Source organism: Cricetulus griseus, chromosome 4 (assembly GCF_003668045.3).
Source record: "Cricetulus griseus strain 17A/GY chromosome 4, alternate assembly CriGri-PICRH-1.0, whole genome shotgun sequence".
Lineage (NCBI taxonomy): Eukaryota > Metazoa > Chordata > Mammalia > Rodentia > Cricetidae > Cricetulus > Cricetulus griseus.
The window spans coordinates 230,705,676-230,726,336 of NC_048597.1; the positions used below are offsets into that span (position 1 = coordinate 230,705,676).

Here is a 20,661-nt window from a genome sequence, read left to right on the forward strand (position 1 = left end):
GGGTCTGTAAGTCTTTGTCCTCACTCTGTGCTATGACGTGCCAGTGGTCAGCATTGCATGGGGAGATGGATTAGGTGACACAGGAGGTCATTGTAGAAACCAGAATGTATGTCACACCCACTGGACATTTGTGCCATAGACAGAGATTACTCTCCAGAGCATTACACTAACCCAGGTTTTCCAGGAGCCTGCTAGAGGTTGCATTCAGCCCTTATCACACCTCTCTGGACCCACAGCCAGGCTCAGTGAGGCACTGATACTTCTTGGGGTCATTACAGAAAAACAAATGGTTAAGTAGAGCTGCAGCCAGAAGAACAAGGCTGGGCTACACAGACACTGACCCTCTTCCAACTCTGCCCCCTATTGCTGCTCACCCAGATGGGGACTCCACAGAGAACTCCCTGGAAAGGCTGAGCATACTCTAAAGTCCTACAGATTGAGGCAGAGTTCTATTACCCAGGGAAACACAGGACAAGTGGGAAGGTTCTAGCCTCTTGGGTGGTAGATAACCCTGTCCCTAGGCCTAAGGAGCTGATGAGGTAGGGTATGGTAACACCTTTGCCTAGAGTATCCTCCGAAATTACTCTGCTAAAAGCCAAATGGCTGTGATGAAAGGAGATAGTCATATCTAAGGCAGGTCTATTTCAAGAAAGAGCCCCAGTGAAGAAGCTATCTGGAAGCCAGAAGTCTTCCCTAGGGATAGATGTATCGACCTGTGCACATGACAGATGCTGTCTGCACACCTGTTCTGTCCTGTTCCTTTTCTAGCTACCTGCTCACCATTATTTTTTTATATTCTCATGCCGATTACTCCTGCGATCAGACCCCCTTGAGCCCTCAGCTGACCTTCAGTACTGCCTGAAGTAACTGGGGCGCTCAAGAGGGCAAGGCTGCTCCTGAGACATACAACATGATTGTTGTGGAATATTAGTTTAAAATGTGTTACATTCACTTATGCTGTGGAATATTTAGCTATGCAAAGATGTATTGCATTCTCTTATGTTGCATTTGTTTAACTCTGTAAAGCAGTGTTACTTTGCCTGCCTAAAACACTTGATTGGTCCAGTAAACAGCTGAATGGCCAATAACTAGGCAGGAGAGAGAAATAGGTGGAGCTGGCATGCAGAGAGAATAAATAGAAGAAGAGAAGAGGGGGGAGTGAGAAAAGAAGGAGAGGAAGATGCCAGGGGCTACACAGCCACCCAGCTATACAGCCAAACAAAGAGTAAGAAGGAAAGAAAGTTATATAGAATAAAAAAAGGTAAAAAGTCCAGATGCAAAAAAAAAAACATAGTAAAAGATAAATGGGATTAATTTAAATTAAAAAAGGTATCTAGAAACAAGCCAAGCTATGGCTGGGCATTCATAAGTAAAAATAAGTCTCTTGGTATTTATTTGGGAGCTGGGTGGCAGGCCCCCAAAGAATAAAAGAACAAAACAACAACAACAAACCCAACTACACATAACCTAGAGGTTTTGTCCTTTTTTGTCTCATTTCTTTCTTTTTCACTCACACACTCTTGGCCTTTCCTCTGGATTTCTCAAGGTCCTTTCATGGCCTGGCAGTGGGAATCAACCTGAGAGAGGTGAGCACAACTGGGGTGAGTCTAGCCTGGAGAAGGGTGCCTGGTTCCAGTCTGGCTCCCCAATTAGTCAAATGACCCGGAGTGTCACTATTCTACCCTTAGCCCTATAGAAAAGGAGGAAGCTGCATGGCAGAGTTCAGTGGTTACTATATGGTAAGACCCTATAAGTAAGTGTTGGCCTACTGCTGCAGTTTGAATGAGAAAGGACCCCATAAGCTCACACATTTGAACACATACTTGGTCCCAGTTTGGTGGTGATGTTTAGGGAGGTTGCAGAACTCCAGGAGGTGAAGCTTTGCTGAAAGAAGTCTGTCACTGGGGGTGAGCTTTGGGAATTTATAGCCTTAACCTATACTTCTAGTTTGCTCTCTGTTCCCTGCCTGTGAATAAAGATGTGATTTGTCAACTTCCTGCCCTGGCTGCCTGCTGCCATTATGAACTCTTCCTCTGAAACTAAAAGTCCAATTAAACTCCTTCTTCCTTTAGTTGCCTTTAATCATGGTATTTTATCCCAGCAACAGGAAAGTAACTGACAGACACACTTTATAAAATCTACCATGAATGATGAAAACAGCAAAGAAGTCTAAATAATAGAATTGCTAACAAAAATTTGACAACCAAGTCCTGATTCTGAGTGTCTGCCTCAGTGCTAGAGAATAGGAGCAATGATGATGCATGGACACATATGGACCCATGCAATGCCATGATTAACTAAGACTAAGGTACCTACCTGGAAAAGGTGTTGTCAAATATAAGCAAGTAGATGCCAGGGGTTCGAACCTTTAGCTGGCCCCGGATACTCTCCTTGTGGGAATTGCATCGGGTGGTGGGAATGAGGACCTGTGGAAGAACAAAAAGAAGGTATCACAGAAGCTGAAGGCCTGTGAGTCCTCTAGGTAAGCTTAATGGGGTCATAGCTATATAGGGCTGAGACTAAAACTTAGCCCCAGCAGGGTTGGGGTGTCACCCATCCCACTCAGTGTGGGGAGATGGTGGGTATGTATTTCTTCCAGAATCATGAACCAGTCCCCAGCATCCCTGACCACACTAGTGCCAAGCTGTTCCATCACTTGGGGGAACTTCCATGCTTTTAGGAGGACATTACAAATGTCCATTTAACCAGTTGCCTCATGCAGGTCCCTAGTCCTATCCTTAGGACACCGAGTCTTCTTTCCAGATGATGACATTCAGGCTCTGTGAAGCTCCTGGGCTCATCTTCTTCAGGAAAGACAGCCCTGGATCCACCCATGGCCTCTCACAGGGCATCACCACAGGTCCTTCTTTTGGATGGGTCCTGGATGGTCCATGTGGTTTTTCTAAGTCAGGTTCTTAGCTTCCTGTTTATTCTCTCAGAATTACAAATTTATCTCCTAAGGGCAAATCTGGGCATACAGGGTATGAACCAGGGCTAGTCCTTGGATGGTCAACCTCATCTTCATCAGGGGCAAGGTCTTCTACCTAATTATCAGCTAAAGCATAGGCCTAAACTTAAAACTGAAGTTACATGTGCTAGCAAAATGGCTCAGTAGGTAGAAGAGCTTGTCTTGCATGTCTGACAATTTGGAAACCATGTAAAAAGGTCAAAGGAGGGGACTGACTTTATATAGGTATCCTCTGGTCTCCATGTACATGCCATTAATGCACCCACCCCCCCAATAATAAATAAAATGAAACAAAACAAAACTGAAGATGTCACAGGAAGAGATAGATGACCAGTATTCTAATTGTTTCTTTCCTTCTCTCTTCCATCTTAGAGGGGCATGTCTCCCCCTGTGCCTTATACTGTCCACTTAGCAAAGCCTACAAATAAAGGGTTATATAGACCAGCAGCTCTATAGACCACTTTGAACTCCTAATATAGCAAATGACATCATCAGAAGTGACTGGGCTTTTGTGTGTGTGTGTGTGTGTGTGTGTGTGTGTGTTTGAGACAGGGTTTCTCTGTGTAGTTTTGGACCCTGTCCTGGCACTCACTCTGTAGACCAGGCTGGCCTTGAACTCACATAGATCTGCCTGCCTCTGTCTCCCAAGTGCTGGGATTAAAGTCATGTGCCACCACCACCCGGCTAGAAGTGACTGTTTTTATCTACCCCTCTTACCCAGCAATGACAAGGTCTCACTCAGTGTGGCCTTCACTGTAGGCATAGGAGTCCCTTTGCAGTTGTACCTATAATGCCTACCTACCCATATTGTGATTTCTAGCGGTATTCATAGGTGTTTATTTTCTCAGGTCTCTCTCTCTGTTTGTATTTAGAATGCTTCAAGGACAGGCTTGGGTATCATCCTATATCTTTTTGTCCCCAGTAGACTCTATAGAATGTGGGATACAGCAAGAGCTCAACTATTAGTTGTCTTAGGATCCAGCAAGGATCCTATGTGTTGTTATGAGACATGTATGTAACAATCTGTTGGCTGGTCAAGTATATGTGAGAAGTTCCCTGAATAGGTACTAAAGATTTGGACCTAGAAACAGGCTGTCTAGGTTCATGACTTTTCAGGGGACCACAGGCAGAGAAAATAGCATCCTTTATAGCCGACTGGTGACCTTGGTCTGGAAGGGCAGAGGGACAGCTAAATATCTCAGACACGGGTTTTTTCTGTCTCTCCTCCCACCCCCCTGCCCCATGTTCACTGTGGGAAAAGACAGGGGTGGTCATTAAATCCAGGAAGGACACCCTGTAAGTCTCAGACAAGGCTGGCTGAACCAGGTCCCTAAGCTCCATCTGTCCTGAGGATTGGTGGGTAGATTACAGAGCAAGGGAGAAACCCATAGCTCAGAGATGCTTACAGAGCTAAGAGCCTAGTACCTGAGGCTTTGCAGGAGGACTCTGACAGTAAAGGATTTCAACTGCTGATACTTCGTCTGGCCTACTGGTGCTAAACATAGAGAAATGAAAGTTGCTGAAAATAAGCACCAAACAGCCTCTTGAATACCCATGATTGATTTATATCCAGGTACAGCAAAAAAGCCTCTGCCAGCTGACTACCTAGGACATTAACTGCCTAAAAGCCACTTTTTGTTCCAACCTAATGTGTCTGACAGGTTTTTAACCATTCCTTTCTCTCAGAATTCGAATACAATTCACATATCTACACGTCATCATTCCCCTCTGCCTTACGAACATGGGAATTCAGATGTTGGGCATGGGAAGCCTCTTTTCTCACCCTACAGTGAATTCGCACTCTACGAGCTTTAGTCAGCCCTTGTATTCTACCCATCCTTCTATGGCTCTAAACTACTCAATTTGGGCTTCTCAGTGGAGTTGCTGAGGGTTGTCTGCATTGTATTCCGGATATCCTGATTCAGTGGCCTGGGCTTTGGCCTAAGGATTTGGGTTTAAAGTCTCTTCCTGTGTTTCTAGTGTACAGCTGCATGGTAGAGAACTGCAGTTCTGCACTGCCAACATTTTTCATCTAGAATAGCTTGGATAGTATAAAGCTCAACTGCCCAAGTCATACCCGGGGCCATCTTTGCTGTTGTCTTTTAGGTGACATATGAACATTCAAATGGAATAACTGGAGATGGAGCCCATACCTCCCAAGGTATCCCATTCTGCTCTGCAGAGCTCTGTGAGAATCTCATCTCTTGCATGTCTCTGAGATTTACCTACAACTCTGTCCCAAAGCCAAATGGAACATGTGAGGCACAGAAGTAACCTTTAGCCATGTGAAGACAGTTCTCCTGAACTTGACTTCTGGGTCTTGTTTCCCCAAGGTAATCAAGTCTTAGGTGCTTTGCCTGCTCTGGGGAAGCTCTGCTTAGGCACCTGGAGTGTGTTAAGAACCCTGGTAGGGAGCCTGACCTACCTTGCACTGGTCGAGAGGTGTGTCTTCTGTCTCTTGGAAGACCACACTGAAGGAGATGCTCTTGGGGTCAGAGGAGAAGACCCAACTGATAGTGAGGCCAGGCTCGGCTACGGTGATGGGGATCATGCTGTAGGTACTGGACCTCACAAACAGCTCCCTGTTACCCTCCCCAAAGCTGGTGATCTCCTCCACTGTGAGGGGCAATTTGATCCTAAAATAAAAATGCAAAGAGAAACCTGGTTCAGTAGATTGTCTGAAGTTTTGAGGTAACTGGAGATTTGAGATTGTTGGTAGGTTAAGCATGGGCACCCCAGAATAACTTATTTATGAGATGCTCAGCTCAGACAAAAGCTTTGGTTTGAGTGCTTACCACATACTTGTTGACCGTGAGTCACAGCTGTGAAAGATACAGGAAGTCCTTGCCCACATGGAGTTGAAAGCCCAGGGAAACTATGGGGACAGCCTGATTTGCTCTGAGTCTCTTATGGGTAGGATTTGATTGGGATGATTTAGTCCTATCACACCTGTGAGACTGGTCCATAGTTCAGCCACTGTCTTTTTCCCTTTATGTTCTGCTTTCTCCTTTCACCCAATTAGACACATCTCCCACAGTCTCTCTGAAGATGTGAGAGGGGGTGGAGGGGTTGAAAAGTCAAACCTGAGCAAACCAGGGTCAGATTTCACAGTTGTCTTGAGTTTTGTTTTCCAAATCTGTACAATGGGAACAACCATGTTTTCCTCACATGGCCATTGTGATAACACTGAAGACTGTAGAGCTGAGGGGAGGCCTCTGACCTCTTCCTATAAGCAAGCATCCTTGGATCCACTTTGCAGGGGGACAGTGCTGTGACAGTCTGAGGCTGAGCCACAAGTACTTCATGAGATGACATCAGAGGATGAACTTGACTGGGTGGGAATCCTTGCTGCCACTAATCCCAGGTGCTGACCAGATGAGTAGATTTCCTTTTTTCTCAGTCACTCATAGGCAGCAAGTTTAACCCAGGATTATGGCAACAAGGCATCCAAATGGAACTGAATACCTTGGCTCAGTTCTTCAACCATGAAAAAAGGCCTCCCCTCAGCTCCAAAATCTTCAGGGTTACTTCTCCACAAACAAGTGTACCACAAGCAGGTGGGGCTGAGATGTACCTCAGTGGTAAAGAACCTGTCTATTATGCACGAAACTCTGAGTTCAATTCTAAGCACTGCCTAAAAAAAACCTAGCAAAATGAAACAAGCCCTACAAACTGGCCAAACACAAGTAAGAACAAAGAGAAGAGTTTAATGAACTTCTATCAGACTCCACCAAGTTCTGAGATCAGCAACACCTGTAAAATCAACAACTAGAGGACTAGGAACCAGCAGACAGCCAGGACCAACAGCTAACAAAGCTAGTCGGAGATGAACAGGAAACTTCTAAATGTGATTAGTCCCCTGTCTGAGCAGCACTTGAAGAGCACACAATTATCTCCTCAGTTGGGTGAGGAAAATATGCAGAGTATGGGATTCTTCAATTGGCTTGGCCTCTGATAAGCTCAGAGAATTAGCCCATGTCAATAGAAATCACCTCAGTCTTTGTCGTAGTTCTCTGCTTACAGGTCCTGTCCCAGAAAACAGTCCAATTTTTTTTTCTTTCTTAGAAACTATTCCTACTTTCTTTAAATTTTCTCACTTTTTGCTAACTTTTTTTCAATAAAGCCCGCTTTTGCTTTACTTACTCCTGTATGTGCCTGTGTCTTTAATCATTACCCATTTGGCTGCATGTCTGTCCTTTGGTTATGACTGACTGGCATCTGGGCCTTTGAATCACACACATCTAGACCCAGAAAGGCCATGTTGCCCTTAAAGATCTGCATCATTCCACTAGTGGCAAAATAGAGCACCAGGTGGCGCCAGCTCCTATTCTATGGTAGGACCAGTGTCCCTCCTCCGTACTCCCTTCTCTTGAGACCCCCCCTCCACTGGCACAAGGGGTCCACTTACATCAGCTCTCCTGACTTCAGCAAGCATATTTCAGCATCCTGCCCCATTGGCATGTCTTCAGTGTCTTCAGGAGTTAGTGAGTTTGATGTGGTGTCCCTGAAACATCACGAAGGAGAAGGCCATTAGCTATTAGCACACAAAGTCATATAGCCTGAGGTCTATAATGGAGTCATGTAAGGACTTCAGTGGAGACAGCAGGGGGAAGACAACAGGGCTGCAAGAGATTGCCTGCAAGGAGGTGAGTATAAACACTAAAGAGTCACTCCCCCCTCCCGCATCAGCAAGCCCTTCTCTATGCATAGGGGAGGCAGGCATGATACCAGCACCATTTCTTCCTTCCTTCTTAGTACTGGCCCCGGGGCACAAGAACTAGAGCCCTTGCAAAGTCGGTTCTAGAATCAGATACCTGGCTGCAGTGCAGTCGGTGTAATAGGTCTAGGCAGGGATGGGGCACAGCCATAGACAAAGAGGGCAGAGTGAATACCTATCCCTTCTTTCCTTCCTAATGCACCATCAGGAGTACAGAAGGAGCTGCCTTGGCACTGTGGCTGTTCCAGCTTCCAAAGTCTGCTCTGTGGACCACCAATACACGGGGAGCAAGTGTCACATAGAATAATCTCTCTCTTAGAAAGTCAGTGATTTAGGCAGTTGTCTAGCTGTTTCTTCTACATTAAAACATTCTCTTTTGGATGGGGGCGAGAGCTCTTGGGACTCAGTAAGCTAAAGACAAAAGTGCATACAAATTATAGAACTCAGTTTGCCTGGCATGGTGGCACATGTCTTTAGCACTTGGGAGGCCAAGGCAAGTGAACCTCTATGAGTTTCAGGCCAGCCTAGTCCACAAAGTATTCTAATACATCTACATAGATAGACCCTATCTCAAAAGAAAAAAGGAAGGAGGGAGGGACGGAGGGAGGGAGGAAGGTACAAGATTCACAAGTCCCATCCCCCTACTCCTGCACCCTCAGTTTTAAAAGCAGCAAATAATCGCTGGAGAAGACTTTTTTTATGGAGCCATCTAAAAGCTGCACAGAAAACTCCAGAAATGCAGCTATTATGAATTGTCACCTATTCTAGGGTGTGCTTCTCAGTGAGGCAGTTCCCCTTACACCTGTTAGGAACAGCATCAAATTCACTGATTCATCAAGCTAGATTTGGATGGACGTTTCTTTGGTTGTTAGTGCCCTATCCAGTATGTTCTTGTATTTATGTGAGCATGGAACATTGTGAACACCTGTAAAATACTGACTCTCAAAATACATTGGCAGATAAAAGTTCCTGGATGGGGACTCGAGCCCCAGCTGTTTCTCCAAGGCAGGATTTGTGCCAGAATCAGATACCGTGACTGCAGCTCAGTGTGTTTCCAACCAGGACTCTATGCCCAGCCTGGCTAGGGGCCTCATAATCCAACCAACTTCAGCTGACAATTATGCCTAAGAAGACACACAGGTCCAAGAGAGAAAACAGTCTGCTCCCACGTGAAGGCCTTAGTTAGAAAGGTCTCCTCCCCAGATGTTGGAACTAGTCTCAAGAGTTCTGGAGAACTCTCTTGAAATGCCCCATGGGTATGGTCAGTATGTCTTAAATTTTCCTCTTACCAAAGGTGCCTGTCTGCCTGGACTCCAGGCACATTCATTCCAGTTTCACATTGCTTCTAAAGCCTTGCAGCATTTTTTGGGAACTTTGATCTCTCCTAGGTAGTCATGTAAATATGCATTAAGGGATAAAGCAGATTTGAGAATGGCAGGAAACACAAGGAGGACCACTAGAGGGCACCCTTTCTCCTTCGATAGCCATGTCCTTTCTTTCCCATTGAAGCAGTTTTCTCAGAAGAAAAGGCCATAAAATCAGGGTTCTCAAGTGATCTTTCTCCATTCCTTGCTGCAGCAGCAGGGCCTACCATTAGCTTCTGTGGCTTCACAGAGTGACCAGTCCATTGATAAGCTTTCTCTCTAAGGCAGACAGATGTTCTTAATGTTCTTAATGTTGCGGCCCTTTAATACAGTTCCTCCTGTTGTAACCCCCAACCATAAGATTATTTCATTGCTACTTCAAAACTGTAATTTTGCTATGTAATTTGTTATGAATTGCAATGTGAGTATGTGGTATTTAGGATAACTGATATGTGACCCCCAAAGGGGTTGCAACTCAAGGTTGAGAACAATGCTCTAAGGTGATGATCTGTGTTCCTAGGAATCTCATTGCACACACAGTCTATGCTGAACAAATGTCTGCATTATAAACCTTAGTGTAAGGGACTTTCCAATCTCAAATGCCATCAAAGGTAGATGTAATCAACACTCCAGTTTACTAAAGAATAAAGAATGGCTCAATGATTAGGAGTACTTGCTATTCCTCCTGAGGACCCAACGTCAGTTTCCAGCACCCATGTTAGGTGGCTTACAATTGCCTCCAACTCCAGCTCCATCACCCTGCCTTCTTTTGACCTCTTTACGAACAAACTCTCACAAGTACATACACACAGAGATATACTGAAATAATAAATAAATCTTTGAATCTGGAGAGATGGTTCAGCCATTAAGAGCACTTGCTGCTCTTCCAGAGGATCCAGGTTTGGATCCCAGCACCCACATGGTGGTTTACAACTATATGAAACTTCAGTTCCAGGGGATCTGGCACTCTTCTGGCCTCCACAGGCACTGTATGCACACGGTACACATACATACATGCAGGAAAAATACCTACACATGTAAAATAAAAATATTAAGAAGAAAAAAGGAATAAAAGGGTGCAGAAACAAGGCAGAGACTAAGAAGGGCCCTACTCCCAAAGTGATCAGAAGCCATACCTCTCTGGGCAAGGAGTCACCTGGGTACTTCCAGTTAGGCCTCTAGCATTTGTCACACATCTAAATATTGTAACTTGACTTTCACTTTATTACTAGACAAAAATTCTCTAGGCTGCCAAGAACAGAAGCTCCACCCGAGGAATGCCTAGCAGCCTGTGATGTCTTGCTTATGGCCTTCCTTGGAGGTTTCTCTCCATTTTGTCCCTTACTTTACTGAATCCCAGGCTCCAAAAGGGGAGTGGGAGTCTTCAGTTCAGACTGTTCTGTCCAAACTCACATTAATCAAAATCAAATAAACTAGGACTTCAGATCCAAATTTGCACTAGCTATATACTTCAAGGGTTCAGTCACCACACAGCCTGGTGTTACAGTGTGGCAAAAGGACACATCCATCACAGTAACTGATTCCCTTTCTATGTTAACAACCAAGCTAACAACAGCACTTCTAAGACCTAGGCTTCTGAAGATTTGGTTCTGATGGTCTGATCACAACACACAAACCTACAGGCCCACCCTTGTGATCAGCAATAGGTGTCAATAAACAAGGCAATCCCTGCCTACTTGCAAATGGCTGGCTATTCCTTCAGGGGTATTGAGCCATGAATTTGTCCTCAGCTCCGCCACTTCTAAGTGCCCTGTGCTAACCTCTCCTCCCGAAAACAGCAGGAAATGTAAAAAACTTTGGGTCCTGGGAGTGATGTCCTAATAGTTCTGACCTGAGAATGCCAGGTTTCTAGAAAAGGTGATAGGTTAGCACAACCTGGCTTCCAAGATAAGACTGCAGCAAAAGCGGCTAACACTTCCGTTCCATTCTTTTCTCAATTCCATTTTAGATATTCCAGTATTCCAGAGGAAATGCAAGGCACAGACAATTAAATAGTCACTCTTGAGAAGTTTAGATCTTTGATTCAAAGGAACTTAAGTACTTTGGGACAATTAGACAACAGATGCAAATAAAAGTTTTTTTTGTTGTTGTTGTTTTTTTTTTTTTTTTTGGTAAAGTAGTCCCAACTGGACTAGTTCCTTGAATTTAGTTGTAAATCCTATTTTATACAGAACTTTTCCTTGCAGTGTAGCTATGACAAAAGTATCATACATTCTCAAATATACACATCCAATCTCTCTACACTCACCCATGCATGTTCCTATAGATGTTCAACACAAACAATCACAAAGGGTTGAGACAGGACTCTGTTCTCACTGGAGAAGACAAATTTCTGCAAGGAATACAGCAAAGCTTGATAAAGCTCAGGCCATTCTAGTGCTATCCTGTAAGTGTGAATCTGGGTCTTCTGTAGGAACAAGAAGTGCTCTTTAACTGCTGAGGCATCTCTCCAGCCCCCAGAGGGTTCTTTAGGAGGAGAGGTGCTTCAGCTCTTTGGTGCTTCAGCTCTTTCTCAGTATTTGGTGCAACCTATGCACTATTCATCTGTGGTTCATTGTTCACTGCATCCATGAGGAAGTAATCAAAACCCAACAGCTGTACATGGAAGCCTCTACATACCTGTTTTATGTCAATATTGAATATTAGTTTCTAGATTCTGGTCCTACTCCCAGTTCCTGACTTCCAGGGTAATTTCCCAGAGAAGTTAGCAATGTTAGCTCATGGGACGTAATAAACAGACTGTATTAGGGTCATGTCTAGCACACGGGGAAGGCTCAGGAGGGCAACCCCAGACAGTTCTAGCCAAGACAAGCCTGGTGGGTGGGCATTGCCTGACAGGGACCTCTGGGGCCAAGTGCAGGGCTACACCAGGCCCTCAAGCACAGCTAGACACTTATATACAATCTGGTACACTGGTCTGGGAATGACCAGAAACCTGAGTTTATAGCTCAGAATTCACCAGTTATTTTGGCTCTGGCTTCTATATTCTCATCTATAAATGGAGCCCTCAGGACTGCTGGGAGCCATCTGTGGTACATACTGGACATTCACAGAGTCTAATCCATGGCATGGGCTTTGTGTTGGATTAGACCCAAAATGTTCCAAAGAAATGCGTGACAAAGTCCACCATCTTCAGTGGACAAAAGTCAAATCTTCTTACTGTTCCCCTTTAGTTCACAAATGGAAACCTATCAGGTTTTAACAGCAGATTATGTGCCAAGGCAAGAGAAAGGGAGTGTGAAGCACAAAACCATGCTTCATCTTTGACTCTCAAATTAAGTGGGCGGGCTTGTCAAGATCGTTACGTGGATGTGCTGCCTTAGCTGAAGTCTCTTAGAATTTGACGGAAACACAGATCACACATCACAGAGCAGCAGAGGCACAGATCACACATCACAGAGCAGCAGAGGCACAGATCACACACATCACAGAGCAGCAGAGGCAGACCGGGAGTGAGCTTACTTCACCCTGGAACAAAGCTACTGGGGCTTCCTTATTGGTGAGTCATTTGCTTTTGTAGGTTCTCTCAGATTCCTGCCTGTATACACGGTGCAAGCTACTGAATTCAGATACACACGGCTCTCATCTGCCAGTGTCATGGTTGTTGTAAGGGTTAGAGAAATATGAAAACAACTTTATTGGTTCTGGCATACAGCAAGTGCTTATAAAAGGATGAGAAATGTAGTAATGGAGTAACCAGATCCACCCAGGGACATAAAACAGTCTAGTTGCTGGTCTTTATTTTTATCAATAATTTTTCTGTTTTCTGTTCTTTTGCACCTTATACAACAAGCTGTAATTCTCAATTACCATTCATGTTTTTTTTTGTAGTATAAAAGCATTTCAAAACTGCATATTTTGTAGACTACAGAAAAATAAAAAGGAGATAAATTAAGTAATTTGTAATTCTGCCAGCCAAAGGCCAATGCTTATGGAGTTTGGTCCTTTAAGACTGTAGTCAAGGGGAGAAGAGAAGGGAGGGAAAAAAAAAAAGACTGTCGTCAAAATTATGTTATCAAAGGTTCTTTAAACAAGAGTCTATAGGCTGGGCGTTGGTGGCACACGACTTTAATGCCAGCATTCGGGAGGCAGAGAAGTGAATCTCTGTGAGTTCGAGGCCAGCCTGGTCTACAGATCGAGATCCAGGACAACCTCCAAAGCAACACAGAGAAAACCTGTCTTGAAAAAAAAAACAAAACAAAAAAAAAAACAAAAACAAAAAAGTCTATAGAATTATAGTTTCATGGACATTATTGCTCAGTCAAAGGCTACAGCTTTAATGAGATTCTTCTCAAAGAGGTTTGTGATCACAAAAGGTTAAGAAGCCAATTGTGGCAGCGATTCCAGAACCTGGAGGTGGAAGCAGGAAGACTAGGGGTGCCATCTATTTGTTGTAACCATAATAGCTCATGCTTTTTTTTTTTTTGCATGTTTTTCTCATATTTATTCTGTTTTCAGTAATTTAAGTATAACAAAACTTCCAAAATAATTAAAAGTACTTCTTAAATATTTGAGTTACATTCTATGCTTCAGATACAATTATGGTTTATTATCAGCCTTTCACATTATGTCCAAAGTTTTATTACTTTTTCATTTGCGTAAGTCAAAATTTTGATTGTAAAGAAATGTTCTTAACTTTTTGTATAAGAGGCTGTGATTTGTACCTGTGCATGCATATTTGTATATTTGTGGGTATAAATGCATATGTAAACAAGTGTCTTTCCTCAGGCACAGTTTACCTTTTTTTGCTGGGACCTCACTGGCCTGAACTCACCTTATAGGCTAGTACGATTGTCTGGCCAGTGAGTCCCAAGAACATTTCTCTGCCTCTCAGTGCTGGGGTTACAAGTGTACACCAGCATGCCCACTTTTTTTTTTTTTTTTTTTTAAATGTGAGTTTTTAGGGAATTAACTCAGGTACTCATGGTTGCAAAGGAAGCACTTTACTGACAGCCATCTCCCCAGTCCAATGATTTTCAATACTGCATTTGTACAGTGTAGCTCCTATCTGCCAACATAACATTGAATACGAGTGTGTACATTTTCTGAAGAGTCATGCTAGGGTTGTATCCAGAAAAAAATAGGACAACAAAAAGGCAAATACACGTAAGTCAGGTAACAGAGAACTGGATGACACTATTGGGAAAGCAAAGCTGTTTGTTTTATATTTTAAATGATGAAAAATAAATCATCCCTATGTAAGTCAATAACATACACACCAATATCTGACCTTATTTTAGCACCTCAGAAAGCTGTGGAGTAGGATGCCTAACTCCCGCCTATCAAGACTGGATATCTAGCCTTGAGGTCTAAGCATGGGACTGAGTAGTCTTACTGTAAAGGCAGTAAGTCCTTCCTTGGTGGTGAGAAAAGGGATTATGGCTCTAGGGAAGGAAGAGGTTGCAGAACCATCAGAGTGGACACTGTTTCCTCCTAGGACTCAACTTCAGTGCAAGAAATGACCATGTTGATTAAAAGTGGAGGGTGTCTTCAACTTTCATATACCCTCACCTGACTAGGGAATATTTTGTTTTGGTAAATCTTACAGAGGTTCTACCCAAACACTTGCTCATCTTAAGACATCTTATAGAACCTACACCAGTGGGATATATTAGCCTGGCCCCTACAGTCAGGCCACAGGTTACATTATGCTGCTTGTGGTCCTTGGTAAAATGAGAGGATGAGCAGGGTCAGGAACATGACAGCCATGGAAGATGAAGTCCTGGGCAAGAAAGGCAGGCATGTGGTGTTTGCTACACACCTACTCAGCAACCACTACATGCACCATTCTAATTCTCCAGGATCTGAGGCTCCAGCATAGATCCCATAAACCAACAGAGATGATAAATGGAAAAGTTTGGTTTGGAAGTCAGGACAACACCTGAATTCCCTGATCAGTCAAAGTTCTGGGCACCTAAGGGTTTTCTTTCCCTTGTCTCCCCATCAATTACCCTTCACACTCTACAGCTGAAGAAGAGTAAACAGGAAGAACTTGCCAGTCAGACACAGTTCTTGCCATCCCCCAAGCTCCTATAGATACTAGTAAGGACACCTCCTAGAAGGGGCATTTGATTTGGTTTTCATGATTTTTAACACCAAGTAGGGCTATCTTAGGTTTCTGTTGCTGTGATAAAACATCATGACCAAAAGCAACTTGAGGGGAAAAGGGTTTATTTCATCTCACATATCCTGATCACAGTTCATCGGGGAAGGGATTGAGAGCAGGAATCCAGAGGCAGAAACTGAAGCACAGGCCATGAAAGAGTGCTGCTTACTGGCTTGTCCTTCCTGCCTTGCCTGTCCTGTTTTCTTATAGCCCACAGGACCACCAACCTAGGAGTGTCCCCATCCATAATGGGCTGGCCCTCACATATCAATCACTGATTAAGGAAATACACTACAGACCTGCCTACAGGCCAATCTTATGGAGACATTTTCTCAAGTGAGTCCTTCTCAAATGACTCTAGCTTGTGTCAAGTTGACATAAAACTGACCAGTACAGGGCAGAGAGTGGCAGGCACCTGCTATGAGACCCCAGCAGATGGAGGAAGGCCTCCCTGACAGACAGCGGCCTGTGTTTCCAAATAGTTGTGGGGAGAGAGCTCAGCAGCTACAAGTACTAGACAGTCTCCAGAAGATCTGGGCTTGAATCCCAGCACCACATAGCTGCTCACAACCATCTGTAACTCCAGCCCCAGGCAATCTAATGTCTTCTTCTGGCCTTGGTGAGCACTGCACACACAGAGAGGTCACAGGCACACATGCAAGCAAAACATCTATACACATAAAATACATAAACACACAAAATACAAAACAAGACAAAAAACTAAAGGGTTACATCGTCCACTTGATTACATGGTATCTTTTTCTTTTTAAACAATTGAGTGTACTGTTTTATGGGATATACATGGGAGGAGTGTGAGATTTTTTAGTGTTAATGAAGAGTCCCTCATGCTGGGTGAGCAGTTCCCCTGGGAAATGGCCACCTTCAGCACACTGCTATTACTGAGCATGGTAACAAGTGGGGTTAGAGATAACTTTTTCCCTAAATTCAGTTAATAAGGACAGTGGGAAGAAAGAATGTCACTCAGACAGAACCAAATATTAACTCTTGGGTTTTGACACACAGATGTTTGCCACATCAGACGCCATGAAGGATGAGGACTACGAGGCAGATCCCTGGCTCTTCAACATTTCCACTGATAACAGTCAGGAGCACGAACACTTTGTAAAGTTCAAGGAGGTCTTTCTTCCCTGCATGTACCTGGTGGTGTTTATTTTTGGACTGGTAGGAAACTCCCTGGTTCTAATTATATACATTTTCTACCAGAAGCTGAGGAGCCTGACAGATGTGTTCCTGATGAACTTGCCTCTGGCTGACCTGGTATTTGTCTGTACTCTGCCCTTTTGGGCCTACGCAGGCACCTATGAGTGGGTCTTTGGCACTGTCATGTGCAAAACTCTTCAAGGCATGTATACAGTGAACTTCTATGTGTCCATGCTCACTCTCACCTGCATCACAGTGGATCGTTTCATTGTAGTGGTCCAGGCTACCAAAGTCTTTAATCAGCAGGCTAAGTGGAAGATCTGGGGCCAGATCACTTGCTTGCTCATTTGGGTGGTCTCCCTGTTGGTCTCTTTGCCACAGATCATCTATGGTAATGTTGAACATTTGGACAAGCTTATCTGTCAGTACCACAATGAGGCAATTTCCACTGTGGTTCTTGCCACACAGATGTCTCTGGGGTTCTTCTTGCCATTGTTCACTATGATTATGTGCTACTCAAGCATTATCAAGACCTTGCTTCATGCTCGAGGCTTCCAGAAGCACAAATCTCTAAAGATCATCTTCGTTGTTGTGGCTGTGTTCCTGCTGACACAGACACCCTTCAATCTTGCCATGTTAATCAGGAGCACAAGCTGGGAGCACTATGCCATGACCAGCTTCCAGTATGCCATCCTAGTGACAGAGGCTATAGCATACTTTCGGGCCTGCCTAAACCCTGTACTTTATGCCTTTGTTGGCTTAAAGTTCCGGAAGAACCTCTGGAAACTTGCGAAGGACATTGGCTGCCTTCCTTACTTGGGGGTTTCAAGTCAGGGGAAGTCTTCTGAGGACAGTTCCAAGACTTGTTCTGCCTCCCACAATGTAGAGACCACCAGTATGTTCCAATTGTAGTAGGCCTGGCCAGACTTGGAGAAACTAGCATCAGAATTCTTAGGAGCATGGCTATGTCCTTTGGATGCAACAAGAAAGGCTTTGCTTATAGCATGTGGACTCCTGTGGAGAAGTCACCGAAAACTGTGGCTGTATACAAAGCTTCTCAGAAATATACACATACCCTGTTCTTAATATCTAAGCCTCAGTGCTCAAATGAGACTGTTTTGAGATTTTTAAGCACCTTTTCTCTTCCATCCTCAAGAATGTTAACTCTAGAGATTTCAGGTTTGGGCTAAAAGTTGAAGAAGAGCTGCATCAACAAAGCTGTTGATGACAGGTAACATGCTGGTTCCTGAGTTCAGAAGATTCTTTTATAGGCAAGCAGTGGAGAGCTGAGAAACCCCCACACAAGTGCTGGTCTATGTGGCTCAGACCTGTCACCAGGCTCCTAATAGGATGACACCAAGCTCTGATTCTTCCAGAGGTCTGACTTTTGTATTGGTGGATGCTTATATTTTCTCAGATTACTCCTTGAAAGTGCAGCGTAAGAAACTGACACTAGGCCAGAGTAAATAGCTGAATTTCAGTGGTCCACACAATGATAAAGAAATGAGTAAAAAGGAGGTTAAGACTATAACAACTCTAAGCAGCATTATTAGAGGGACTCTGGTGGCTTTGCTCATCTTAAAAACAAACAAGCAAACAAAAAAACCAAAATGGGACTTTCCAATGCCTGTCACACAATGTATCAAATATTATGAGTTTCTTGGTTAAGAAATAAAACCTTTTAAAAGTTTTCAAACTGCTTTCATCTTTAGGTACATTCTACTTTAATTTGGTAAACCCGGAACACGAAACAAAATAAACCCTCACAAACAGCACAAAACAAAAAACAAAAAACAAAAAACAAAAACAAAAATAAAAAAACCAGTTAACTTCTAGGCTTAGACTAAAGGAGTTAAAATTAAACTTTAGGGGCAGTGGTCTATGAAGGAAGCAGACTATAGCAATGGTAACAATCTTGCTTTCACAGTGGTTTCCTGCTCCTGCCCAAGATGTGGGGTGCATCTGTTTAACCCTGTAATACTGCTCCAGGATGAGGTAATTTTACATGCCAGACTAGATTGATGCTGACTAGATCCTGACAATCAGGTGAACGGCCCTATAGGTGTTTGTTGGGTGTTCAAACCACCAAATCATTTACCTAAATATGAACATCTACCTAAAAAGGCTGACCAGAATGCACAAGAGTTTAGCTAACCCTGGGCTCAGGGGCTGGAAAGAGCAGCCTATGGCTGCAGCTCCTTCCCTCCTTCATGACTACATAGCCTTGATCAGTCTGGAACTTGCTATGTAGACCAGCCTGGCCTCACAGAAATCTACTTGTCTCTTTGACTCTCAAGTGCTGGGTTAAGGACACAGGCCAGCATACCTGACCTGAACAAATCTCTTACCCTTTGGCCATTTCTTTTTAGTGAGACTGCACAAGTCTCTCCATTAATTTGAGGAGGACTTTGGGGAGATAGGTCAGTTGGTAGATGCTCACCCAGCATGCATGGAGTCCTGGGTTTGGACCCAGCACTACATTAAAATTGGGTGTGATGAAACATACCTATAATCCCAGTATTTGGGAGGTGAAGGAAGGAGGATCAAAAGTTTAAGGTTATTCTCATTTAGAGAAAGCTTGAGGTCAACTTAGGCTACAAGAGACCCTGTCTCAAAACAAAATCCAATCAAAAACCCCACAGCACAACCTATTTGTAGATGAAAGGTCTCCAAACTGACAGCAGTTATTTCTTAGACAAACTAGTAGAGGTTCCCTCTGCCATCCATATGGGTGAGTGTAGTGACATAGGCTATTGTGTACTTTTTTCCTGGACATACAGGGTATGCCACATGAATTCTGGCTCATCAAAATGTGACTACACCTTGGAGTACCCACATGGTCCCATGCACCGTTTTATTAAACACACATAAGGGCTATAGTACACTTCCTTGCTATGTACAAGTGACATGTAAGATCTAGTGCTTACTCAAGCAACCAGCCTGCTCAATGCAGGGTGCTAAGGCAGTCAGTGCATTTGTCTTTATTTGCAACACTGCTGATGGAGGGGGCCTGAGTCCCCAATTTCTCTAATATTCCAGCTCAGGAGATACAGGCTCTAAATGGGAAGGAAGATGAGTCAGGTGACAGGGCCCTGTAGCTATCTATACACGTATTCTAGAGAGAGGCAGGGTTGGGCACTCAGCACTCAAGAGACAGTGCCAGCGGGGGCTAATTCTAGAAAGCCTCTCCAAGGCCTGGCTTACCAATTCACAGTGCCAGGTGACAATGCTCCCTGGACCATCCCTGACCAGCCATCTGCCCCCAAAACAAATCAGATGAGATGGGAAAGCCTGCTGGATCACTCACTCTTCCAGGTTCCCCACAGAAATGTTTATACTGGCCTTTATAAGCCTGTGTTTGTCTGTTGCCAGGAAAACACAGCAATAGAACCTTCCTTCTCTTTGCCTCCTCAGCCATTATTTGCCCATTCTCTGGGCATCTACTTACTCCAACCTGGGGAATGTTTCTATCTCCTCCTGTATCTATACTACCATTAGCAATAAACACACACACACACACACACACACACACACACACACACACACACACACACACACCAAAAACAAAACTAAAGAAAAATCCCAGCATGTGTTTAGTTAAAGAGGGCTTGTCTCTGACCTGAAAGCTATCTGCACCATGGCCAGGAAAGGCTGTTGCTTCAGGCTCCATTCCTTTAGAGGAGTTAGAAGTCTCAAACACTAAGCCATCTCTTTTTCCCACCTTTGGCTCCCCTTTTTGCTCATACCAGCAGATCATATCAAAGGCCAGCATGCTACAGTGGAGTTGGGGGAACAACTAGATGAACATGTACCCTGCTTGAATCCAGACTATCCTAGCTATGTTTCAGAGAATTGAATGAGGACTGGTCCTTGTTAGCAGCCTCTCTGCCCTAAACACTGGCCACAGAGCAGGCAGGTGTTATACCACACAGAGGGCCTGCCTGCTGTGTACTCTTCTGTAGTCAGAGGTCCCGGGTTAACACAGGCACAAGGTGGCTTTTGAACTTTAACCATGATCACCATATCCTGTCCTTGTTTCGTTTTTGAGATAGTAGGCATCAGATCTCTTGTCTGGTGACCACACTTCCCCTGCTAAGCGCTCTGGCCGCAAAGCCCTGGTTCTGAAACAATTGCTGGCGAGCAGACTCTGAGAGTAGGTTTCAGATCATTTCGTGTAATCTGGGTACTGAAGGAGGCTTTTTTTTTTTCTTTAAAGATGAGGCTATAAATTGAAGATATTGAGAAGCATGTGTACACAGTAGATACTCACAGCCTAGTCTGATGGTCAAAACTCAGCATCAACATCAGGAACATCACCTATTTC

General features: G+C 44.0%; 2 protein-coding genes across 3 annotated transcripts in view; one reads left to right on the forward strand and one right to left on the reverse strand.

Moving 5' to 3' along the window:
- Fyco1 (FYVE and coiled-coil domain autophagy adaptor 1) overlaps positions 1 to 20,661 on the reverse strand; it is a 72,339-nt gene that overhangs the window by 4,476 nt on the left and 47,202 nt on the right. For both annotated transcript variants that reach the window (XM_027415532.2, XM_027415531.2), the window contains exons 15-17: positions 7,377 to 7,472; positions 5,394 to 5,604; positions 2,317 to 2,426 (exon numbers count right to left, since the gene is read on the reverse strand). In XM_027415532.2, the coding sequence (XP_027271333.1) occupies positions 2,317 to 2,426; positions 5,394 to 5,604; positions 7,377 to 7,472 (417 nt within the window). The remainder of the gene's footprint in view (positions 1 to 2,316; positions 2,427 to 5,393; positions 5,605 to 7,376; positions 7,473 to 20,661) is intronic.
- Cxcr6 (C-X-C motif chemokine receptor 6) lies at positions 16,221 to 17,249 on the forward strand. Its single transcript, XM_035443423.1, has one exon. The coding sequence runs from the start codon at positions 16,221 to 16,223 to the stop codon at positions 17,247 to 17,249; it is 1,029 nt and encodes a 342-aa protein (XP_035299314.1).